Source organism: Meleagris gallopavo, chromosome 8, assembly GCF_000146605.3.
Source record: "Meleagris gallopavo isolate NT-WF06-2002-E0010 breed Aviagen turkey brand Nicholas breeding stock chromosome 8, Turkey_5.1, whole genome shotgun sequence".
NCBI lineage: Eukaryota > Metazoa > Chordata > Aves > Galliformes > Phasianidae > Meleagris > Meleagris gallopavo.
The window spans coordinates 33647505-33674119 of NC_015018.2; the positions used below are offsets into that span (position 1 = coordinate 33647505).

At 43.0% G+C, this 26615-nt stretch overlaps 1 protein-coding gene across 1 annotated transcript; it reads left to right on the top strand.

The window, feature by feature from the left end:
• The first annotated feature begins 4185 nt into the window (after positions 1-4185).
• LOC100548603 (inositol polyphosphate-5-phosphatase A-like) lies at positions 4186-25549 on the top strand. The gene is made up of 4 exons (XM_019617993.2): positions 4186-4293; positions 7945-8048; positions 18969-19021; positions 25384-25549. The coding sequence occupies exons 1-4, from the start codon at positions 4197-4199 to the stop codon at positions 25532-25534; spliced, it is 405 nt and encodes a 134-aa protein (XP_019473538.1). The 5' UTR covers positions 4186-4196; the 3' UTR covers positions 25535-25549.
• Positions 25550-26615: the final 1066 nt, after the last annotated feature.

Consider the following 26615-nt stretch of genomic DNA (forward strand, 5'->3'; position numbering starts at 1 on the left):
GCTAGCAATTGGCCTAACGAACTAAGAGCTCTGTGATCTGAACACACTCGTGAGCTCTCCATTCGCTTGTTGCTCTGTGTCTGGGTTCATGAAGTGCAGCTTCTGTGGCTGCTGGGTGTTTGAAGAGGCAGGGTATGTACCATCTCCCAGATTACTTATTTCCTGGCACAGCACTAGGATTTGGGTCCATAGTGGCCAGCGATGTTTGCAGTGTCTGAGCTTTACTCGCAGAAATGAGGTTCCCCTGATTGCTTGAAGCGGAAGCTGAGAGATCTGTCTGGTCAGGGACTGCTGCAAGGCGGTCAGGGGGACCCCAGGCTCTGGAATGTGTATCATCTCCTGCTCAGGTAAAGTTACCCTCAGTGCATATTATTCTTCACGCTTCTTCTCTAGAAAGACGTTTTTAAAGATGACTTAAGTCTGTGCAGATTGGGGTTAGGGTTGGGGATTCATTGTTCTGCAGCAGCCACCACAGGTAAGGCAGAAGCTGAGAGAGTTGCAATACATAACAACTAACAGCCTTTCTGGGATTGTAGTAAAAATGCATGCTTACAGACTGTATGCAGTTAGTGCAGTAATGCATCTAAGCTGTCCTTAAAATGGAACTTTCTTCCTTGAGCTTAACACTTTAATCATTTGGGGCATTTCACAGCTTGTAAAGCATTTCTGTATGTTGCTTAGATTCTGCACGTACTAGTGCTATTATAGGTACTAATATTGCTTTTTACAGGTAACGTTACAAATATGAGTAACAAAGTAAAGCCAAGTCGTGGACTTTGAATTACTGTAATTTAACTTCACTGTTGATACGGCCTCTGATTGTGTGAGACATGAATTAAATTGACACAGTCTTCTCAAGAAAAGGGCCTGGGCTTTGGCCCAGCAAGAAACTTTCTTTTTACTTTTGTTTCATTGCGTTACAGCAGTGAGTTATATCTGCACTCCATCATGTTACAAGTGAACATTTATTTACAGAAACCTGATTAAGTCTGTAACAATGCGGAAGATAGTGATAGCTGTAATTTCCATTCCATTAGGGCTTTACTTCTTTTCAATTGCATGTTTAGAATTATGCTGTCAAAGCCTATCTTTAATGTTGATAGTAACAGTTCCTGAAGCTGTATGGGTACTAATTTCAAAATTGGTTAAAAAAAAAAAAAAAGAAGAGATTGAAACTGTAGAAAGTCAAGCAGTGAGCAAATCAGGGCGCCCAGAATAAATCTGTAGCTTGAGTAAAACTAGCAGTACTATTTTAATAGTTATACATCTAAAAAAAGTTTTTAGAGCACCTTGATTCTTCTTGTTTTAGTGACTGACACATTGCATACAAAAGCTTCAGGATTCGTAGTTACAGAATCATAGCATCTCAGAATGGTTGGAGTTGAAAGGGCCCTCTAAGGACCACCTGGTGCCACCCCCTGCAGTGCGCAGGGACCCCACAGCTCCATCAGTGCTCAGAGCCCATCCCCTGCCCGGAGGGACCACCCCCAGGTCTCAGCCATGCAGCGCCTCGCTGCCTCCTTGTAACACACTTCTTCCTCTTTCAGTTCAAAACCATTTCTCCTTGTCCCATCATAACAGACCCTGCTCGAGAGTCTTTCTTCCTTACAACCCCCCTTTAGATATTGAAAATTTGCCAGATTTTGTAACTGACAACTCATGTAGCTGTTTATATTTTCCTTTTTTGTAGTATATGTATATCCAATTCAAATAATCTAAATCTGATGTTATACTTTTGTTGTAAGCTTTTGTTTAAGGCCAGCTCTTTATGCAGGTAACAGGAATCCTCTCATTATGACATGTTAATATTTTAAAATATCTTAAAATAATCTCTGAAGTTTTTTAATAGCCAAAGGATTTAGTTTGAGTCAACGGCATTTTATTAGTTCCTAATGATACTGTATTCAGTTAGAAATTAATTGGTAGGTTGTAATGTTTCTATCTAGTATCAGGATTGTTTTATCCTGGTGGTGTGTCCTTGTTGCACGACACTTAACCTTGAGTCCTTGGCAAGAGTGTTCGCTGCGTTCTCTTCTTTTGATCCTCCATATTAAAAGAAAGCAAACCAAGAACCAAAGCAAGCTGTCTGGGTCACAGGAACGTGTTCCCATCAATAAAATGTGTGACAGTGTTTTCTGTTGGATGGACTCATGTGTCAAGGAGATGGGTAGGACCTCGTGTTTATGTTTTTGACAAATCAGCAAATGTTTAATCTCTGGATGTGCAGTATCTCATAAATAATGCAGCAGTCACTGAACCAAAACAGAACTGTGCCAGGAGGGTCTCTGCTGTTACAGAAGCAAAAAGACAAAATGAAATGGCTTTATCCTTTCTCACTTCTTAAGAAGTCTGTGTGTAGTCATGGGCAGCGGCTGCTGGGCAGCCTTGGGCATCTCGTGGCCCGTTCGAGAGCCACCTCTGCACTCCTGCATTTCAGGCCTGGGTTTTGAGACACCTCAGTAAGGACTGCTGGCACTCGCTGTCAGTTTGGAGCATGGAACAATTGGTGCCAATTGCAGCAGAGTCTGTGAGCTGTTCTGTAACTCGGACTGCGGCTGTCTGAGGAATATGGCATGGGAGGCATGGAGTATCTCACTGCTCTGTGGCATGGGAAAGTGTCCTGAAATCAATGTGTATAAATATATATAAGTATATAAAGAGTGATTGCAGTGCTGGAGCCGAGCTCGTCTCAGGGGTGCCCCTGCTTTGCTGGCGCCTGGCTGAGTCCTGGCACAGAGACCCAGGGAGTGTGGGGTGTTTTCCTTGGGGATCTCCAACCCCACCTGGATGTGGGGCCGGGCGCTGCTCTGGGTCACCCTGCTGAGGAGGAAAGGACCAGAGGGACCCAGAGGGCTCTGCCAGCCTCGGCCATTCCAGGATCGTGGGGTTCTGTGAACGCACAGGAAGCTGTCTGCCGTTTTTGCAGGCTGAACAGCGCGCCCTGCAGTGCCTTCATTCTGGAGGTAGTGTTCCAGCTCTTGTCTGTTTTGGGGCCCAAGTGCTTGTGCCTGTGAAGTAAGGGATATGCTTAAGTGCTATCCTGCACAAGGATGCTTTCTTTGATGATGAATGTAATAATAATCCTTGAATAAAGGCTTAAGATCTCAGAAATCCTCAGAGCCATGGAAAACACTTCAGCGTTTGTAAGGAAGGGATACTAATATTTTGCTAAATATGGATGGGCTCATTATGCTTTTAAAATAAGTTTGCTGAAATGGAAGTTTGTATATACGGTACAGATTATTTCTTTGTCTGTGTGCTTTAATTGATCATAGATGATTCATTAAAGCCGTTACAGAATTCCTTATTTGAATTGAGTCACTGTTTGAAAGACAGGTTCTCAGGACTCAGTCAGCAGGAGTTATGATTATACATCCTACCTAAATCAAAATTATGAACATGTAATATTTTATTTTCAGTGGTAACTCATTTCTCATTGTTTGTTTTTTTGTGGGCAATAAACTCTGCTTCTGCATACACTTAGCAACACAGCAGTCGCGCCAGCTTCAAGGAACATGGCATGTATTCAAGCATCTCAACCCTCTGCTCATACTTCTATGTATTTTTCTTTTGAGATCTGTACATTGTGTGACAGTACCTATCCCTGTGTGCCTTGCACCAGTACTGACAGTAGCACTTGCACTCCAGCTGTGACTTGCAGAGGTGAACGTTCTGTTCTGCTCAGTCGTTACCGTTCTGTCGCATCGCTTACTAGCAGGGAGAGCTGTATAAGCATGTATAAATATTCCCAACACTCCTGTCAGATGTTTGGTTTTATGCCTGCTCTGAAGTTGGCAGTCATTTGCTATGCACACCTCACTCTGAAGATGGAGATCCTGTAGCTGGCTCTCCAGGACTGTTGAGTATCTTAACTCTAGTATTGTTTCTGCAGTGTGCAGTCTCCAGAAGTTGTGAAAGAACTGTGGGAATGTGTTTAGAAAGGCACTCGTCTGTTTTACTGACTGCATCCATCAATTTGGCATTTCTGAACGTATGCCTGATTATTGTCCTTACCGTGCTTAGTCAGCTGTTAACAATCTTCTTTATAACTATGTATTAAGCATCAGAGAAATAGCTAAGGAAGTTAATATTTTTATAGATACTACGAAATCTAAAAATATATACATTTTATTTGTCATTTGATTATTTTTTGTTGTTGGAAACCATGTTGCTTTGGTTTCAATAAGCCAAAGTAGATGTTTTATACTTTCCTATGTTGTGTTTTACAGGCTCTAGGAAGTTTTTACTTTCTTCATGAATCTTTGAAAAACATCTACCAGTTTGATTTTAAAGGTAAGCAAAGGTGTTAAATGCTATTAATTGTCACCTGGCTTTTTACATGAAGGCAGTGCTGTCGTCTTTTCCTGAAAGCAGTGTCTAGCAGTTTTTCTGTGATATGCAAATTTCTGTATAATTCATACAAGTCCATTGCTGATAGGCATTCCTTTTCTTACCTTTTATAGATCTTTATAAGAAGTCAATGGACTGGCTGCAGGTTGAAAACCGGTGCATTAATCATTCCCATGCAAAAGGGACCTTTGGATCCATAGAGATCCCTGATGATTTCAAAAGAATTCTGAATGACCACTGGGTTCTTCCATGTAGATCAGATATAGGACCGAGACCTTAAGTGTCCAACAGCGATGGCCATTTTGCAATGCAGCTGAGATTTATGGCTCAAATTACTTCAGAGCAGCACAGGTCGGTAGGAAAGTGTCATTGTTTCTAACCCACATTGATCCATCAGGTTAGAAGTCTTGCTAAATCTCAGAAGTTTAAAAGTAATGTTAGGCAAGTTACACTGTGTATTAGAAATACTGCAGACAATTATTGAATGCTTCCCGAAGGTGTATGTAGCAAAGATTATGTAAAATTTATGTTATTTCAGTTGGGAACAGAAACGTTGTGAGCTTCATTTAGCCTCATGAGCTGAATCACATTAATACTACATCTAGCATCCCATTAACTTGAGACACTGCTAAAATCTTGGTAACTATAGAGTGAACTAGTTTTCTTAAATATATGGATACATTATTTTTATTCTCAGTCAAGACAAATTGTCTCTGCTCGTATAATTGCGGCAGCAGAATCTTTCTCTCTGAAGATATTTGAGTGGTAGTTCCACATACATAACGATTAAAGACTTAGCCAGCATAAGTCCATCTGTCATTGCTGATGTCAGTGCCTTAGGAAAATTTTAGATCTAATATTATAGGCAGTTCAGAGCATCTTTTATTTCTGAGAGCGCGTGTTGGAGAGCTCAGCAGTGATGTAGGGACTTCTAATGAGAGATCAGCCTCAGGGTCTAGCCTTTTCTCCCATTAGCAGACACTGGGTAATGATAGAGATGCTCTTTAGTGGGTAAACTGTGTGCAGAGTTGAAATACTGGAGGAAATTGGCGTTGCGTGTGAAGCTGGGTGTCCAAGATGTTGCTTCGTCCCAGAACTGAATGGTCTGTTGATCCACTGTGCTTGTGAAGCAAAGGCATCAGTAGATTCCATGGTTTTATTTATGATGGCAACATTCTAACTGTTTGTTCATTCTGCCACACCAATGGCTTTGTGTATCATCACCTGAGAGCTGTATCTGCACACCACTTCCTGACGGGTGCCGCTACAATTGCATCATGCCAGTGCTGGAGAACTGGCAGTTTCTCTCTGAAACTCAAAGTCCCTCCTTCTGGCCATAGATAGCTGTGTTGTAGGTGGCTGTGTCACTCTAGTGACATCTGACAGTGAAATGACAGTTGTGTAAGGAGAGGAAATGCTTTCTGGCTCTATTCATTATTATTCAACAGCTTATTTGCTACCGTAGAGTTTTTAAAAGAAAGTTTAAGAATTAAAAAATGAGAAACATGAAGGTGAAACTGTAGGGAAAAGTAATCAGTATATGAGAAATAAACAAGTACTTGTTTCAGAAAATGAACATTTTTAATGTTAGGTGTTTCATTCTGCTCATCAAAATGTATAATTACTCTTTAGCAAAGCCTGGTGAGGTGTGAACCGTGCATGAAAAGATGTGTTTGGGCCCAATTATAACTTGGAAAGAAAAACTCTTAAGAAGACTCTAAGGAAGGCCATGTTGCACTGAAGTGGTGTTGGAAGTCACCTGCTGATCCCTGATGTGGAACTGAATCAGTGTAGTGTTGGTAGAATGTCACGCTGAAGGATTCCATTAGAATGTATCTCTCATGACTGTTGAGATTTTCACGGTGCATTAAGGTAAAATCCAAATGGACACGTTCTCTGGGCCAAAATCACTATGAAATTCCAGTTCCACTCAAAAGCAGGCAGAAAATCTGTGTTCATGTACAATTTGATATTGCTGTAACGTTACTGCATGTTTTCAGAATTCACTTCATAGCTGAATGCGGCTGAGGAAGTCTATGGAAGAGAAGACTGCCTCTGTTCTTGAGTTCTTAAGGAGAGATACTGGAGTTCTAAAGGGAGAATTTTTTCCTATGGCCCTCATGCATTATGGCTACGGCACGGGAGGTGTTGAACTGTTTCTACAGTTGTCAGACACCTCAGAGTTTACTTACAGTTTAACTACTGAAAAGATGCTTGCTCTGAAGAGCCATCGTCCAGCAGAGGGTTTTGCTGACTGGGGTGTCGGGGTGATTTTGATCTGCCTCTTGTCCACAGAGCAGGGCTGCAACTTTGGTTAACAGAACAGATCTGGTTTACTCTGGAGTGTTTTTATTTGCAGGTACATGAGAAGGCATGCTTCTTCTCTGCTGGATTGGTTTGTCAGCAGTCGTGTAAATGCATCTCTGGTTCATAGTTAGCACTGATGTTATACAAGTTGATGGTAAAATGCCTCCTTTCTGCCAAGCGCTACCTTTTATTTAGGTACAGGCAGCAAAAATCTTCAGTCCTTACAGTTCTGCCTGATGAGTTCTGTGTCCTGAATGGCACCAGGATCTTTTTGCTGGTAATGTTAGACTTACTTAGAGAGGTACATTTGTCCGTGATCTACTTGGAATGATGGCACATTACTTTATTGGGATATTTGTTTGGTCTTCCTAGTGGAGCCAGATCTCAAATTGATTGTCACATAACGAATGGTGCTTAATTTTCTTTCCCCTGAAGATAAATTCGTAGATTACAATTAATGTTTCCTCTGATTGTATCAACTACTTTATTTAGACTACATAAAGGGACAAGTTTTTGTATTGATTGGTATTGTCACCAGATACCCAGTAGAACCAGTATCTTTTATTTTACTTTTTTTAACAAATCCATCTCAGATCAGTTCTACAGAGGAATAGGCTGATCAGCCCATGGGCAGCCTGTGTCCTGCTGGGAGCCCACAGGCACTGCTGGGTTCGCTCCACTGCCACAGCCAGCCCAGCTGGAGGTGTTGGTGTGGCCAGCAATACGTGGAGGAAGACTGTCAGTGTTGCTGATTTAAAGCAAGGGTATTCTGAATGACTGCATAGTGATTTGCTGTGTAAAAGTTGTGATTACTAATGGGCCAGAATCATCAGGTGTTGTTTAGCTAGGTGGGCTTAAAATCTGAAGAGCTGCTAGATAAACCAAGCAAATAGTCATTACTCATAACAGAATTTGTGTTTTCCACCTTAATATGTATTGTATTGTTTTCCCTCTTAATTAAGCAGTGTGAATGGTTGGATGCTAGCTTAGGATATAAACATACATCTCTTGGAAGAGCCCTGTCAGGAAGTTAGAGTGCTAGAGTACATGGAGACCTGATCTCCAGCACTGTACAGTGCTCTGAATTGTAAAAGTAATAGTGCCACTACCTGTATAGCTTGAGTATGCCAGCTATAAGCAGCCAGGTGTGTCTTTGGTGGTCTGTTTTTTCCTAAGAAAAACTCAGTGCTTATGTTTGCTAAAACCCTACCTTTATGTAGATGCCACTGCTCTTCCAATGGGTACCATAAGACACAGATGTTAACTTTGCTTTATATCTTCTCCTAGCTAAGAAGTATAAGAAGGTTACTGGGAAAGAAATCTACTCAGACACTTTAGAAAGCACACCCATGCTGGAAAAAGAGAAGTTTCCACAGGATTATTTCCCTGAGGTACGTACAACCTATAACGTATTTATAGTCATTGTGTGAATTTGGAGTTCAAATGGAGTTCTTTGTGTAGTAGGAAATGCTTGTGAAGGATGGAGACAGTGATGAAAAGTCTTGTTTGTACATTTAAAACCAAAGAAACAGCAAACCGTGCCAATTGCAAATCTGTTTCAGGGAGACTTTATCCCTGCCAGGGTGAGACATGGCTCTGAATGGATGCCATTTGTATTCAGCTCTGTAATTGTGGCTGCAGTGCTGCTGGTTTCTCTTCAGCCCTGCTAGATACTCTCCAGTCACTGCAACTATGTGGGGATAGTTTCTTACCAGCACAAGAATACGTGGAGCTTTCAGGTGTTTGTGTGTCCCTCTCACACTGCCCTGGCATTCCCTTCTCTTGCTGTTCTCCTAACAACCGCGGAGTGCTGTGTGTCTGAACTGGAGGTTCTTTCTAACTCAGAAACACAAGATAAGCTGCCAGCTTTCTTCCATTCCACTTGCAGGTGCAATTCCACATGCAGCTGTTGTCCTTGTCTGCAGTTCTTTTATTTGAAGTTGACTTCAATTTGTTCATTCTTCATTTTGTGAGAACATCTAGGACGTGGCCGTGTTTAATGGTTGTTGTTGACTACAAACTGGGTGAATATGTTTGTTGAATTCCTGTAACAGCTGTGAATCTAGCTGGTACACTGCCACTTTGGTATTAGAAAGAACTAAATAGACTTTAAGAATTAGTTTAGAATTTGTACGCATCCACACTTAGAGGCACTGAGGTAGTACAAGTGTGCTTGGAATAAGGTTGCAGAAATAGTTTCAACCTGATGGAATGCTGGTTATTCTTCTTTCTTTTCTCGACTTTGATATTAACTTTATTTATTTTTTTTCCTCTCTTCTGGAAAGGAAAGTATCTTTAATGTAGTTGTATGCATTTTACTTCCTCTAATAAACATCTCAAATACTCTTGGAGTTAGGCATTATGTCATTTTGAGGGAACTCCAGGCAGTTACTCAGATATTTCTTTTGCTCCTCCATCAGCAATAAGCTGCAGCAGTGCAGGCGATTGAGAGCATAAGCAGGATGCAGGCGGTGCTGCAGTGATTTCCTCGTAGTGCTGAGAGCATCAAACAGCAGCACGAGCGCCGTTGCCGCCCTTAACAGCAAGAGGCCGAGTTATGGGTTGCTCTTCAGTACTGTGAAGTTATTCCCACCGTTACTTCACAGCTGCTCTTCCACCTAAGACTGGTGTGTCTGTAACTGACCCAGCAGTTTTTATTTCTGCCTCTCATGTGAACTGATCTTTGCAGTCCTGTGGGGAAATGGTGGCTCTTCCACCCACGTGGTGGAGCTGAGCCTGGATCTGTTTCTTGTGGCAACTCAGAGCAGGTGTTCCCATGTTTGGTGGTGGAGCAATAGCTTCTGTATTTGTGTATGGTGCAGCACTGCTTTAGGTACAAGAGTGGCAGCATGAGAAGCAACTAAATACCATTTTGAAATCTGTTGCCTTCCTACTATAATGTTCCTAATCACTGCGTCGCCATCCCATTTTGCATCATGCTCAGCAGCAAAAGCTGTAAGGAGAGGGAAGGGCTCCTGAAACAGCTGCTGCCTGCCCCAGCAGCACTCTGCATAACAAGGTGCTGCTTCCCACAGCATGGCTAAACATCACTGCTGGTGGGAAGGGGAGTCGGTGTCTTCACCTTTTGCTTCCACACAGCCTTTGCTTTTAGCTTAAATTGCGCTGGGTACCTCAAACATTTCTTCCACCACCCCATTTTCTTCCCTACCCTGCTGAGCAGTGAGGAGCAGCTGCACGGTGCCTGGCTGCCGTCGTTGTCAAACCGCAGTCGCTCCTCACTGACCCCCCAGCATGTCCCTGCAGCCCCTGCTCTGCTCTGCGCCTCTTGCAGTGCTGCTGGGCTCCAGGAGCAGCGCGGGGCCTTCATTTACTTTGTTTCAGAATTCACACAGTGGGAAGGTGCCAAGGGCTCCCCGAGACTGCAGTCATGCGGACAGGAGAGGCACTGAGATTTGCAGTTTGGTGGCTTTCTGTGCTCATTCAAGCCAGCGTAGTTTTTGTTTGGCTTGAAAGATGAAAAAACAACTGTGATGGTTTTAACATTAGGCTGGTTTTCTTTTTGGATGGAAGAGCAGGGAGTGTCTCAAGCAGACACAGCACAGCAGCAGTGAACAAACAGCTGACGTGGTTTTGCTTCTCCTACACACGTTGTGTGGTATTTTCAAAAGTGAAATTAAACCCTGTGATTACCTATTATGGAGCCAAATGCTGCTAGTAATGCTACTAATTAAAAAAGACCAGAAAACAATGTGTACTTTGAAAATAGGAGTTGACACATCAGAATGCACACACGGTATCACATCTCCATGCTCTTGTATATTTTACCCAGACTGCTCATATTGCATTTACAATGTTTTTGTGTGAGAAATGGTTTAAGACTGATTTCTTTTCTCTTTATTACTGCCGCTTAAGGATGATCTAAAAGTAATTACAATGATTGAGGCATAATGCAATTCAAAATAATTACAGCCCACTGCCTATAAAACTAACAAAACTTTCTGTCCTGATTTATGGGTCCTCTTGGCTAGGCATGAGACTCAAATGATGCCTTTGGGAGCAACACTCTAGATAATGTTAGGCCATTTAAAAAAAAGCAGATTTGTGTAGTCTATCAGGCCTGAGTAATTTTTTTTTTCCCATAGTGAGAAATTGGTTGTTATCATAGATCACAGATACTGCTCAAAGCTCTTATGAAAGATGAATTAATTTCACTAATGCTTTAATGCAAACCTTTCATGGAGAAGGCTGTATGGTGATAACCTTACTGCAGGCTCTCCTTTCTCAGTGATGATTTATGTTGTCTTTTAGTAGATGAAACTGCCTGTATTCACAATCCATCTGCTGGCTAAAGGAATCCTATTAACAGAGGATCTGGGAAGAGACTTAATATTGTGAGGTGAAAGATGTGGTATCCCCTGTCTGGGACATGAAGTTGGAGGGCTTTTTTCTGTTTTAAAATGTTGATACGTCTCTGAGAGAGCACAGATGATCTATGCCCTCTCTGCCTGTTTTCGTACCGGTTTACAGATGGTTGGTCTGCTAGTGAGTATTTGTTAAAGTCAGCGTAAAGAGCATTTCTTTAAAGTCTGTAGTGTGAAGCAGTTTTCTCTTTCCTCCTTCCTGGGACATAGCTCTTCCTTAAATTCTGTTTCCAAGATTTCCTTTTTCTTTCCAAATGGTCTGCTCGAGAAGATTAAAGCACACCAATGACCCAGAATTTCTGAGACTTGTTCAGCTGCAGTATATATATATATGTATATATAAGGTGAAGGACCACAGTTTTATATTTAAGAAGCTAAACTGTTTCAGCTTCTGGGTTGTGTTAGGTTCGGAGCTTGCTGACTTTTCCTTTCTTAATGTTAAATAAATAAATTATTAACATTAAGTGAATAATTCATTGAAGCTAAAAGAATTAATCGTTTTCAAGCCGTTAACATCTAACGGTAATTTGCGGATTAGAATGGGGAACATAGGAGTTACACATTAACACAAATGCCATTGTGGGTACAGAGGCACAGGTGTCCTGGCTTTATCCAGCTGGGATGAGTAGTACGTTCCTCAGATCTCCAGCATGAGCTGCAACACCTCCCTGGCTTCCTGTGCTGCCTTTCTCTTGTGCTGCTGCTTTTGCATTAGGCCCAACCCATCATGTTTCCATCCACCACTGTTGCTTTTGTAATTATTTCAAATCGTATGTTCCAATAGTAATGTAATTTTACCATATAGGTATGTTCTAAAGAAGGTCTTAATTGAATGGAAATGGGATCAAATGCTGAGCTAGCCTTATCCTGACAATAACAGCAAATACACTGCGGGATCAGAGCTCTGACCTTGTTGTTTGGGACAACTCATGTAGCACTGCTGTGCCTGGCAGTCCCACGTGTGGCTGTCCTGTTATTATCTTGCTGCTCTTGCCTTAATAATATGAAATTTATTATTGCTACCCCTTACTACTGTGGCACTTTCAGAAAGCTTTAGTTAAAATGAGCTACAAAACTACTATTATATTTTGATTTGGGAGTCTTAAAATTTAATTCCATTGTATATACTTCTCTTGACCCCATGTTTTCTATTTGAAAGAAAAGATCTCCTATACATTTAAAAGTGTTGGAGAGTTTAGTGAAACACAGGAGAAAAAAAGACCTTGAAGATCCTCTAGTTCCAATCCCCCGGCCATAGGAGGGTTGCCAGCCACTGCACCAGGCTGCCCAGGCTCCCACCCAGCCCGGCCTTGATTGCCTTCAGGGATGGGGCACCCACAACTTCTCTGGGCAACCTGTTCCAATGCCTCACCAACCTCCAAGTAAAAATTTATTTCCTAACATCTAAGCCAGATTTCCCCTCTTTTAGTTTAAAGCCATTCTTTCCCCTCCTGTCACTATCAGACTGTGTAAAGAGTCAATCCCTCTTCTGCCTGCAAGCTCCCTTCCAGTACTGGAAGGCCACAGTGAGGTCTCCCGGAGCCTTCTCTTCTCCTAGCTAAACAAGCCCAACTCCCTCAACCTGTCTTCATAGGAGAGATGCTCCAGCCCTTTGTTCATCTTTGTGGTCCTCCTCTGGACCCACTCCAACATTTCTCCTATACTGAAGGCCCCAGGCTTGGACACGGTATTCCAGATGGGGCAGAGCAGAGGGAACACTCACCTCCTTCTCTCCCTGCCACCATCCCTTTTTTATTGAAGCCTAGAATTTTGTTGTCCTTCTGGGTTGCAAGTATACACTGCTGGCTTATGTCCAGCTTTTCATCCATTAGGACCTCCAAGTCTTTCTCCACAGGGCTTCTGTCAGTGACTTTTTCTCCTGGCCTCATGTGACCGGCCTCCACCTGGACATAGAGCCATTGACGACAACCCTCTGAGGACAGCCATCCAACCAAGTCTTTATCCACCTAACAGTAAAGCCTTCAAATCTGTGTATCTCCTCTTCAGGGATAAGGATGTGGTTCAGGACGATGTCAAAGGCCTTGCAGAAGTCCCGGTGGACAACATCAGTTACCCTTCCTTTCTCCACCAATGCCATCCCACCATCAAAAAAGGACAGCAGATTAATCAGGCATGATCTGCCCTTTATTGAAGCTACACTGGCTGTCTTAGATTACTTCTACATGTCACGTGTGCCTTCACATCTCTTCCAGGAGAATCTGCTCCATGATCTTCTCAGGAACAGAAAAAGGGTGTTTCCCTTTCTCCACTCATCAGGGACTTCACCTGACAGCTGATTTTTCAAAGATGATGGAAAGAGGCTTGGCAACCGTATCAGGAAGTTCCTTCAAAACCCTGGAATGCACATTGTCTGGCCCCATAGACTTGTACACATTCATGAGGTGGTTTTAGATTTGCTCCATTATTACGCTGGGAGGGATTTCCCCCCCCAGCTTAGAAGTTCAGAGACAGAAGAAATGTGAGAAACCTGACTAGCTGTGAAGGCCGAGGCAAAGAACTCATTAAGTACCTCAGCCTTCTTCGTGTCTCAGGAAACCAGCTCTCCCTTTTCATCTATATGGGGACATACAGTCTCCTTCATCCATCTACCTTGTCTGCCCAATTTATCTGAAGAAACCCTTCTTGCTGTTTTTTATATCCTTCCCCAAGATCAATTCCATTTCTTGGCTTTCCTGCCATCCCTGCCCATCCAGATAGCATGCCTGTGTACTTCCCAGGCAGCCCATCCCTGCTTTCATTACTTATACTTCTCCTTTTTTTCCCTCAGCCTGGCCAACAGGTCCCTGCTCAGCCTTGCTGGTTTCCTGCCTCATCTGCCTGATTTCTTATTCTGGGGGATGGAGAGCTCTTGTACTCTCAGAAAGGCGTCCTTAAAGTGCTGCCAGCTCTGTTCTGTTCCTTTGTCCCTAAGGAGAGTTTCCCAGGAGATTTCATCCAACAATTCCTTAATGCAGGACATTGCTTGGTACGTTGAGTGTTCTTGCTGTTCGGTATTTGGCCATGTCAGATGCAAGATTTGCCATCTTCTCTGTGAACTACAATGTCCCTTTAAGAAGCTGCGATTACACCACAGTCATTGCCACTTTAATATGTCTTTCCTTCGTGCCCTGCTTTGTATGGTTGAATAGACCCCTGCTGGGTCACTCTTTAATTTGATATGGTCCCTCTCAGTAAAATGATGGAGAAAAGATGAATTAAGGCTCTGTGCTAGTTGTTATCAATCATGGTTTGTGTGCATTACTTATTGCTAACAGTGCTTTTTGACATTAGCCCTCTATAACCTCTCTCTTCATGTTAATGTTGTCTGGAGGTCCTTTTACCCGATGTAGCGGAGGTTATTTATGTAGGTGGTGCTTCTGGGGGGTTTCAAAAGGTCAGCACGATCTCCTGAGAGACTCTGCTCACAAAGAGAAGACTGACGGAATGTAACTGCAAGTTTTCAAGTTGTGATTTTTTTTTGAGAGCTTCTAATAGGGAGGTGTCACAATTTCAGTGAGGCTTACTAAAGCAACAGAGTTGAAAAGTAGCATCTAAGTTATACGATTGTTCTTAAAACCTCTGTTTGCAGTGTATGCATAAGGAAATGCCAATCTACAGTAAGAAATTCCTGTATTTTATCAAGTCAGAAAACAAACTGTGTTGCACGTAGCTTTTAATTGGCTTGTATTAATGGAGACTTGCCTGAAAGAGTAAGGCAGCTGAGCCTAAGGCTGAGCACACCTTAAACTGGAATTACTTGTGGTGGTGCAGTAATCGGTGACAGTCATAGCAAAGGCCTGCAGCAGGTCTGCCAAAGAAGGGGGTGATGATTGATGGCAGGACTCTTGGTCTCATGTGCTTTGGTTACACAAAACCTTAATCTCATTGTGCATATGTGAGTATATGGCAGCAGGCAGGGCACATCTAAGGGAGAAAGAGATCTGACTGATGTCGTGGTGAGGCCTGTCACTGTCATCTGAAAAGGAGGAGGTTCTGGAGGGCTGTGGAACATGAATGTCACAGCTGTTTTCAAGGAGGACTTAAGGGAGGGTCCCAGGTAGCCATCCTGTCCTTATCTGTAGGAAGGGGACGGAGGACATCTTTCTAGATGGCCAGTTGGGAGCTGGCAGTGGCTTACAGGGGTGATCTGTGGTGCAAAGCGTGGCTGGTGGTGGTCCTCCAGACCATGCTGGGGTCATTACTGTTCAGCATCTGTTTAACAGCTTACACAGCAGGATGGATCGCATCTGCTCAGCTTTGCAGATGATGTCAAGTCAGATAGCAGAAAATAGGTGGAGGACAGGGCTGCTGTTGAGAGGAACCTCAACAGGCTGTAGAAACAGCTTGATAGGAATGTTTGGTGAAAGTTAATGCTGGGTATCCTCATACTGGGATGGGATAACTTGTAAAGCAGCAGCACAGGCTGACTGTCCTGAAAATACAAAAGCACCCAGGGTCTTGTTGAACAGCAAGTCCAATGTGAACCAGCACTGTGCTTTGGCAGCACAGAAAGTTAGCAGACTCCCAGGATGTGTCAGGCCCCTGGAAGGGACTCTTCTCTATTTGCTACTCTTGGAGGCCAGCGCTGTGTTTCCAGTGTCTTGTTGGAGAACCCCTGTACCAGACAAACATGGGCAAAACAGAACAAGTGTGGCAGAGGCACCAAACTTGTAGGGACTGAAGCAGAGATGTGAGAGTCTGGAGAGATGGTCTGTGCTGAAGGAGAGGCTGGGATGGGGGCTTCGGAGGGGTGGGATGAGGCTCTGCTGGGTACTGTGCAGCAGCAGGGTCGGTGGTCACCAGCTGCAGCAGGGACAATCTGACTAAATATTAGGGGGCTGGATTTCACCCTGAGGACAAACACTAGAAGAGAGGCAGGCCCAGGTGGGTTATGGAATCAGTGTTATCCTTGGAGATGCTCAAAACCTACCTGGGTTTGGCTCTAAACAACCGAATATAATCAGCTATGTTTCAGGTGTACGTCTTTTGAAGTGCCTGTTGCGTTGCCAAAGAGGAAAAATAGCAAATGAAAAGTGATAGCTCAATCAAAGGTAATACTGTGGGCTGCATCATAGGCTTGGACTATTTGATTTTAAGTTTTGTGTATTATTCTTTAGTAATTAGAATCAATATAGTTATTTTTAAGAATGAAATGACAGCGCCCCTTTTTCCATTGAGATTAAAGCCAATGATGAACGCTTTCAGTATTTAACTTTTTTTTCCAGTGTTTTCCTTTTGAAATTGAAATTTGCCAAATCTCAATGCATAACAATATTAGCATTATCATCACAGAAACTGTGAATAAAAATAACTTTATTGGATTATGGGATTTGTAGTTTAACCATGAAAGCCGGGCTATCAGGAAGAGTTGGTGCTTTATAGCTTCAACCTACCATCCTTTGATGGATCTGAATTAGTGCCACAGCCACAGAAAACTTTTAAAATAAAGTATTCACAACCACAAGTGTTCTTCCTCAGTAGAGCTACAGTTTAAGAAAAGTAAAGAATTGGGATCTCCTAAGGGAAAAATGATAAGGATTTGGATAAATTATTTCATCCCTGCATGTGTGTCCATCGGCTAGATTTGAGAGTAGGGAACTGGTAGGATTTTCTACTTGAATATAACCTTTTTAGACCCAAACAAGTTTTCTTGCTTTCAAAAGTACAAATTCTTCAAAAATTGAAGCACCCATAAGCATCAGCAACAGCAAAAGAAAGGCATGAGACAATATGAAATCTCTAAAGAAAACAGAAGGAAATGTTTCTTGACATCCTGGAGTTCTGTCCAAAGAGAGAGGTCATGGATAGGAAGATGAAGCACAACTTCATTGAAGGAGTCAAAAATATTAAATTTTTGCAAACTGAGGTTCTCACACCTGGTCTCATCAAAACCACTTATCTCAGTTATCAGGTAATTAATGTCAGATTTGTTAATCTGTTTTACTCCCTCTTACTTATGTCCTGTGAGTACACTGCAAGCCAACTGTAGGTAAAGACGTAAGAGAAGAAAGCTATTCGGTGTGTCCACATGCTATCAAATAACACATGGATTCACAAGATGAAGCACTTTGTTGTCAGTCACCGTGCCTGGACTCAGCAGTGCTGAGAAGACCATCTTGTGCAGCCCACTGCTGTAGCACTGCACTGATAAGTCCCCATGGAAGTGCCCCAGACCTCCTTGCTGGGGCCGGCACAGCCGGGGGCTCAGCCAGGCGCTCAGACTGCGGCTCTGCTTTGGACCTGGCAGTAAAATCAGGCTGCAGCCACATCTGCAGGATGGGCTCACACGTCTGCAGAAGGGCCATCCTGAAATTAGCACTGGAAGCGACAAGAACTAACGTCAAGTTTCCCAACCTTTGTAGTGCATAAATGCGCATGGAGTTATGCTGTCAGCTTTTTACTTCTCAGTTTTGTGGCACGCAGGGGGTGCTTTCTACAAGGTGTCAAGCGCTGTAGTTGAGTGTGGCCCATGAAATAAGCTGTCACCAGTAATTTTGCATTTTTTTCTGGGTTTGGATAGAAAAACTGCACATAAGTAAGTAGTTGTCATATTCACGCTTTCAAGAAGAAAAGCATTATGAGTTCAGTAAAATAAACATTTTTAAATCTTCTTAAGCATATTTGGAATGCGACAATAATCTTGGTGTAAATTAAGTGCTGGTGAAGGGAGCAGGTTTGTGGTAAGTCCATCCTGAGTGCTGCTGCAGAAACTAAGGTGGTTTTTGTTGTTACTGTGTTTGTGCATAAGGAGGGGAGGAGATGGGAGATGAGTAGCTGTTGTTATCTGGTGGTGGTTGTGGAATGAACCGTTTGAGTTCCGTGACAGAGCTGGCTGTCTCAGCAGGATTTTGGACCTGGAAATTGCATGAGGCCTTCTATTCACATGAGGTTGCTAAATAGAACTGGGGTGTCTCTTTTGAATGCTTTCGGCGGTGCCTTAGGAGAAGCCTGTTTTTGCCCAACAAGGCCAGGCTGGATGTGGCTCTGGGCAGCCTGGGCTGCTGGTTGGTGACCTGCACACAGCAGGGATTGGAACTGGATGAGCACTGTGGGCCTTTGCAACCCAGGCCATTCTATGAAAGCACAGGGAGTGGTACCCTGACTCTGAGGAGTGCTGTGCTATGGCTGATGCCTTGTAAGTCATCAGTACTTGCGGTCTCTTGCTACAGAATCATTGGCGTCATTATTTAGGCCTGTCTGGTGTAATATTCATTACTGAAGAACATTCACCTAGCCCCACATCCATTGTTAACTGTGAATAAATAGGATGCAGAATCATGTCTTTCTGTGGGAGGCTGTAATTTATGGCCATGGCTCAGGAGTGGTGCTGAAGAAATCCTTTTACTGTTCCAGAAGTACACTGGCAGGTGCCCTGGCAGGAGCTGATTTGTGGCTTTCTTGCGGATGTTGCAGTGTTGATAAATGTAATATTTTACCATTATTTAAACTCCCTTTAACTTTTATAGAAATATTAGGTTGGTTGGCTAAGCAGGAGAAACAGCTTTCTAGCACATCTCATTCATTTTAATTTGATGTAGATCTATGATAAGATTTTACAGTCCAAGTAAAATTACAAAGAAGCAGAAGTATTTATGCAGAGACAGTAAGAATTCACTAGTTTAGGGCAAACATTGGTATAGTTGTAAAGCTTTATTAAAGGGTTATCTTTCATCTGTAAATAACTACCTAGGTCTGTATTTATTTTACTCTTAAACTTGCAACTGCACTGCAGAATCAAAAATATAAATAATTCCTGGATTTGTGAGAAACAGTATGTGTTTTCAAGCTTCCTTGGTCAGTGTATAGTGCTTTTTAGATTCATTGTGTGGATTAATTTTGTTTTATTTGCTTCTGTGTGTAAATACATTTTGCTTTCATCACAGTAATCCTTTGCTTAAGATAACTGATTCTTATTTGCTTATTTTTCAGTGCAAGTGGTCCAGAAAAGGTTTCATTCGAACGAGGTGGTGTATTACTGATTGGTACGTTGCCTCTTTAACTTATTTCTGACTATATGTGTTGTATGCATTTTTTTCAGCAGCTGTCTCAAATAAGATGTTCATATACACAAAGAGTAATTTCAAAGCAGTTATTTGAATTTATTATTTATTGAGCACATAACACTCTATAAGTTGTAGTGAGGCACGTCAAAATGGGATTTTAATATTGACACATGTGTGCAGTTAGCATGGGATAGTTTACTTCATAAGCAATCTCTTGACCAGGCATGATCAAAAGCTTTCAGTATCTGTGACCGAGTCCAGGCTATGGAGTCACAATGCAGAGCTGAAGGTATCCCCTGCCCTCCCTGCCAGGCCTGATGCATCCAACAGTCTGCAGCATCTTGCCCAGGTCAGACACTGGTTGTAGGCAGGTGCAGCCCTCTCCTCTGGGATTTATCAGGGAAACTGCTGTTCTTTATGAGCCAGCCATTTAAGACCCCATCCAGTTTCCTTTGAAGCCAGTGGAGGGACTCTACTTTTAGTGAATGCAGCTATTTTGACACCATATGTTATTTTTAATGGAACAGGACTTTTATTCGTCATATGCAGGTCAGGAATCCCATTTTAAACCCAAGACATGGTCCCGTTCTCTATGAGCCTGCTTGTTCTCATCCCAGAGTAAAATAAAGCGCCTGGCAGCCCACCATTCACCGACCAGAGTTGAGGAGGGTGCAGCAGAGAGCAGGTAGCACACTTTCCATCTTTGTGCTGCTTCAGGACTGCTTCAGAAGTAACCCATCAAGCGAGTTTGATATAACCTGCCTAAAAATCGTCCCATATAAGGTGTGCTGTGAAAATCTGCAGAAGAAACAAATGTTTTTACTCTTGGGATTATCCAACAGCCTAGACAAACCTTAAGGAGGTGAGAGTTGAGGGCAGCAGATAACTGTATGAATACAGAAGTTGAACATCCTTACGTTGCTGTATGTTAGCAGACATTTTTTAGAAGAAGTATCAGCTAGTATTGACAGGAGGTGTATTTCATATAACTGAAGCTATTTACTATCTGTGTTTGAAAATATATCTTTAATAGCAATAATATTAGTATTAGTGTACGTAGGAGAGAGAAGCTGACTGCGCAAAAACTGTATCTGAGAGAGTGTGAATATTCTCCTTGGCTTCACACAAGGAGAGTTCAATAAACCCCCAGATAGCTTAAATTTCTCTTGTCCCACCTGGAAACCTGACCATAGTTTTTCACCATTTAGTCATTGTCCTGTTCTTTACTACTTATTTTTGTAATAGTCGCCTTAACACAAATGATCATAGAGTGCTTTGCCATTCCCCCTGTAGTTTTTTCGTGTCTTAAAATCACAAGTTTGATCTTCAAGTCTTGAGTGCTCTTGCTTGTTTGCATAAGCATGTTTATTAGACTAAACAATTTGTGAAAAATGAGAGAGCAGCAATCTTTTGCCCTTTACAGACTTTCTTTTGACCCAGAAGTCAAACAGGTAGCTGCTGGATAATTGTTCTTGTTAATTTTTCTGTATCCATTGTATGGGGCTGCTGAATCACGGCCTGCTGAATCACGGCCTGAACCTCTGATTGATCACCTGAGGCGAGCAGTGAGTCAGCCAGGGGAGCACAGGTGAAGGCAATTCTGCTGTGCTGCAGGAAGGGATGGAGCCTGGCTGCACCTCTCCTAGAGCCATTTGAGAGCTGACCAACAGTGGGGAAGGATCTCTTTGGAGATCCGCTCCACCAGAGTCTATTTTGTGAGCCCAGAATAGGGTGAGTGTCCTTCTTTCCTACTCTAGTGTAATAATTACATCAGCCAAGCTCCTGGATATACTATAACATCTGTATATTCACTGATTATACAATCCATATAACATGACACATGACTCCGCCAGTAGAGACCTACTGATATGGGAGGCACCAGTTGCTAATCTGGCCTTTTCTCTTACACTACAAGAATTTTCTCTCTTTGCAGGAAAAAAAAAAATCTGTTCATGATTAGATCTAAAATAAATGCTTTGTTGCATGTTGGTAGTAAAAAAAAAAAAAAAAGAGTACTTTCTGGAAGGAGAAGTCTATCGCCAGATGTTCAGATCAGTTAACGTACCATGCTTACTTTTCACAAGAGTGTGTTGGGGAATAAGAGTGAATAGACTCTCAGCTTTTTCTGATCAGTAATGAGGTGAGGTATGGTGGTAGTTTCCTGTTTGGAATAATCTGTGAATATGATCCACATGATACAGCAGAATCTCAAAGGCTTCTCAGGGCAAGTTGAAGAGGCAAGTTTTGTGTGAATTCTTGAAGGGAGCTATTAATTTTAACTGTCTGGGGAAACATCGTTATAGGATGTACCTCGTGCAAAAAACAGAGGGTTTCCAAAACAACAAGGAAGTTATCTTATTTCAGAAAACTACCTTTCTTCCTCCTCCATTACTTGGTGATCTGCCCTGGTTAAGTTCCTCTCTGAATCCAGATTTTTCATATCCATTATTCTTCATGAGCTTATTGTTAGTATAAACGAGGAATTAATAAATTCTTTAAAGGGAATTTAAGGGGTACTCTTGAGATTTCATTTTAAGTATCTTAGGAAAGTATCTAAGAAAGCTTTCCATTTGAATGGAAAGCTGTACATGAGCCAGCAATGTGGCCACATCTGGGCACAGTAATACAAGTGAGACCTCGCCAGTGCAGAGCAAGGGGGCACATTCACCTCTCCTGACCCGCTGGCCATGCTTCTTTAGATGCAGCCCAGGATACAGCTGGCTTAGGGCTGCAAGGGCACAGTGCTGGCTCATGTTCAGCTTGCTATCCACCAGTACCCCCTCAGGTCTTTTTCAGCAGGTCTGTGCTCTATCCTCTAATTCCCCAGCCTGTATTGTAGCTGGGGTTGCCCAGGTGCAAGATCTTGCATTTGGATTTGTTGAACCTCATGAAGTTCATCTGTGCACACTGCTCAAGCCTGTCTGGGTCCCTCTGGATGGCATCCCATCCCTCTGGTGTGTCGACTGCATCCCACTGCTCCGTGTCATCAGTAAACATGCCGAGGGTGACTGTTGATGTCACTGATGAAGGTATTAAAGAGTATTGTCCCCAGCACCGACCCCTGGGGGACACCACTCATCACCCATCTCCATCCAGACTTTGAGCCACTGACCATTGCTCTCTGGACTCAATCCTGCAGTCAGTTCTTTCTCCATCAGATAGTTCACCCATCAAATCCCTGTCTTTCCAATTTGGAGAGAAGGATGTTGTGGGGTACCATGTCAAAGGCCTTAATGAAGTCCAGATAGATGACATTAGTGGCTCTTTCCTTGTCCATTGATGCACAGACACCATCATGAAAGGCCACTGGGTTGGTCAAGCAGGATTTACCCTTGGTGAAGCCATGCTGGTTCTCCCGTATCACCTCCCTGCTTTCTGTGTGCCTTAGCATAGCTTCCATGAGGATCTACTCCATGATCTTCCCCAGCACAGAGGTGAGACCGACAGGCTGGTAGTTCCCGGAGTAATCTTATTTATTACCTTTTTTCCAGTCACCAGGGATTTCACCTGAGTGCCATGATTTTTCAAATATCAGTGAGAGTGGCTTGGCAGCTACCTCAGCCAATTCCCTTCAGACTCTGGGATTTATCTCATTGGGACCCAATGCTTCTCTGCTCTAAAGGGAAAAGTTGTTTTTGAAACGTGAAATCCCAGGAAAGGTAGTCTATCACATGCTAGAGCTGAGCTGTGATTGACCTTGCTGAGCACTGGGGAAGTGGACAGGAAGGCCAGGGAAGAGACGTGATGCTGAGAGGGTGTGCAGTGGATGTTTCTGGGAAGAAAAGGCCAGAAATCCTTGGAAGGCTCTGGACTGAGCCCAAAAAGTGGTCCTCAGTGAAGGAGAGAAATGAGACTGTCTTTCGTTGCTTAATCTAGTTGTAACTCTGCGTGTAGCTTAGCCTGAGGTGAAGAGTGCATGGTTTTAGGGCTCTTCACAAGTCGTTGTCTTGCTTCTGCCATAAGGGGGTATATGCACAAAACACAGCACCTGGAAAAGCAGTGTGTACTGAGTGGCATTTCTGTGGTGATCAGCATGGCTTCAAGAGGTCTATGGCAGGACAACCAAGAAACTGTTTGCCTGCAAAGGGGAGCTGGCAGACCTGTTGTCCTTGGGGTGCACCTCAGCTCCCATGGACAAAGACAGCGCTGTGCCTCTTGGACAGAGAGCGTAGGGCTGGTCTGCTCTGAGCCCCTCATCCTGCCGAGCTGTGCCAGCAGGACAGGACCCTTGCTGGAGCAGAGGCAACTTAATTTTGCTTCCACTCTCCCGTAACGTTTTTTCTGATCTAAGAGCTGGCGACTTTCGACTTTACTGGCATTTTTTCTGTATATGAGAACAAAGCCTTTTGAACAACATAAAGCTGCTCCAGGGAAGGGTCGGACTGGGCATTAGGAAAAACTTCCTTACTCTGAGAGTGATCAAGCTAGGAACGGGCTTCCCAGCAGGGTGGTTGATGCCTCACCAGTATTCCAGAGGCATTTGGACAATGCCCTCAGTAACATGCTCTAACATTTGGATTGCCCTGAGGAGGCTGGGAGGTTGGGCTGACAACCCTTGAATTATTCTGTTGTAGTCTATCAAAAAATATTTTTTGAAATACTAGCCATAATTTTAACACGAAGCAGTAATTTGCATTAGGATCTGATGGAACATGCCACATTCTCATTTTCTGGGGGGGAGGATCTTGCTGTAAGGAAGGGCTGTTGTTTATCTACATCTGTGGGCCAAGAGTATTCAAGATTTTCTGCTTTCATTACCATGGCCAAAAGAGCTTAATCACAAAACAGTGAGATGGTGTCATTTTTGAAAGTACACACCAGGTATCTAGGATACAAAAGGTCACAAGCAAAGAAAATGTAAACCGGAATGCCAGCTTGAGTGTAACAGTTGCAAGATTTCTTTTTTGCTACTCAAGTGAGTCCTACCTGTGAGCAGTTGAAAACTAAAGTTTAGTAGGACAGCTTGCCTTCCAAGTGGCTGTCAACCCACCCAAGTGCTACCTACTGTGTGATTAACATGATGAAAATAATACATTTCTCCATGTGAGCGTGATTATAACAGAAAATTCCTTCTGTATGAAGGTTTTCTGCCTCAATGAAAAGTGGGATCGTGTGATTTTAGGTACAAGAATACAGTTGCATGCAGGTATGTTGTCAGTCTTGTGGTATTCCTCTTACAAATGCCATTATCAGCCAAAATCAGCCAAATCTGGTGCAGTCTTGTAGCAAATTCCAGTCCCCGTGTCAAAGAATGTACGCTTTAATACCGAATATGTTACAAACAATCCTCACAGCAAGAGGTTGGGAAAATAGTGTGGACGTGCAGCGATCACAGCAAGCAACTCAGCTTTTATGCAGGAGGGTAGAGGAAGGATTTCTTTTTCACAGGGGCTTGAAGTTGGTTTCAGTGATTAATAATGAACTTCCGGTATATCCCTATTTCTCTTCTTCCCCTACCCAACTCCATATCCATCGAACTTCCTTAGCAGCAGTGCACTCTGTTCCAGGACTCTGTGTCAGTCCCTGGCTGGACGGCAGGGCAGCACTCAGCTCCTGCCGGCTGCTCCTGACAGTGAGGTGGAGCTTCCCAGCCCGAGTGCTGCCGGCAGTTGTGTGGGGCAGCCGTGGGCTGTGGCCGGGCCCAAGGGACTGCTGCCCACTCACTGCCTCGTGCGAGCAGCGAGGGACGGGTCAGTACTCCTGCTTTCAGGGTAGAATGCAAAGCAGTGACATTTCACAAATTCTGCTTGTTTTCCGAGACCAGTTCCTCATCGTGCAGCACAGCTGGAGCTGAACTCCTTGTGTCCTTTTCCGTGTTGGAAGTACCATGCAGATTGACTGCTGCTGTCTTGGTTTTCTCTGTGCAGGGACTGAGGAGGAGTTGCAGTTACACAGTTTAGCCTTTAATGTCAGCAAAATTGTGTATCAGTAGCTTTTCATTTTGTTCACAGCTTTGATAGGTGTTTAACCACAACGTGTAAACTTGAAGTTGTTTTTTTTTTCACACTCAATTTTGGGTTTTAATCATTTTAGTGAGAGTGCTGCTCAATTTCCATGAATTGTAACAGACAAAAAGCTTTTCATTTTCATATTATGCATATTTTATGCAGAACCCTATATGCAGTTTTATTTGTGAATGACTTGGCGTAAGTTTTATGATGCTTATTGACAATTGTCTGGTGATGATAGCTTAATTTGCACAGTCTATGTGAGTAAATCTTAAGGGAGTGTGAGAGAAAATATATTGTTACTGTGTTGAATGCTTTGCTGAATGCAATAAATGTTTTTTTTCTTTTATTCCTGAGTCTATTTTATTTTTCCTTTTTTTTTTTTGTTCATAGTGCCTTTGACTTGGTAAACATTCATCTTTTCCATGATGCTTCCAATTTAATTGCTTGGGAAACAAGCCCATCGGTTTACTCAGGAATACGGCATAAGGCTCTTGGCTATGTGCTTGATAGGTATGTATTGGCCTCTCTCTATCATCTTTGATGTTCATAAATGGTTTATAAAACATGTTCCAGAAGGCACATTTAGAAATGTAGAGATTTTTATTCTGTGAACTGAAAATGGACTATATGAGAGTTTTCTACACAGTTTCAATTACTGATTAGTTTATAACAATTACTCTTCTAAAATAAATTAGTAAGTTTGAAAAATCTCTCTAAGGTCACCAGAACTTGTAAAGTAGGAAGTAGATTTATTTTTATAACGTGTTAGTTAGCTTATTTTTAGTCTGCATGGAGTCTAATAAAGCTGATTTTCGTGTTTTCAGTTAAAGCATAATAGAAATTGGAAGTTGGTAAAAGGCTCTGCCCCAGAGGGTGGTGGGCACAGCCCCGAGCTGCTTGGGCTCAAGGAGTGCTGGGCACTGCTCTCAGGTGTAGGGTCTGGGTGGTGCTGTGTAGGGACAGGGGTTGAGCTCTGTGATCACTGTGGTCCCTATCAGCTCAGGATGATCTGTTACTCTTTAATTTTAGAGATTCTGGTTGAAAGAGACCTCTGGGGCTGTCTCGTCCATCCTCCTGCTCAGAGCAGCGCTGACATTAACATTGGGTCAGGTTGTGCTAGGCTTACCCAGCTGAGTTTGAATAGTTCCACGTGCAGTGATTTACAGCTTCTGTGGGGCTTTGTTTTCCCTAATATCCATTCAGAATTTCCCTCAATGCAATTTGTATCCATTGCCCCTCATCTTTTATTTCACGTTGCTGAGGAGAGTCCGGCTGCGGATCTTCTGTAACCACACAGCTGACAGAGCCTCCCTCGTCTGCCTTTCCTGTAAATGAACATGTCCATTCCTCTGAGCATCTCCTCATACTGCACGAGCTCCAGCCCCCTCAGCATTAAGCCCTTTGGCGCTTCAATCTCAGTTCTAGCTGAGCGCAGCGGGTGCCTAATCTTTCTAAAGTGGCAACAGTGTTTGCATGCATTCATCACTGTTATTAATAGCATTGTGGTGTATAACGGTGTTAGAGATTTGATTCGTTTGCTGGGTGGTACTATACTGAGAATGGTGTGTTCAACAATCCCAAAAATACCCCTAGAATTTACAGCTGCCCTATTCAGCAGTTAC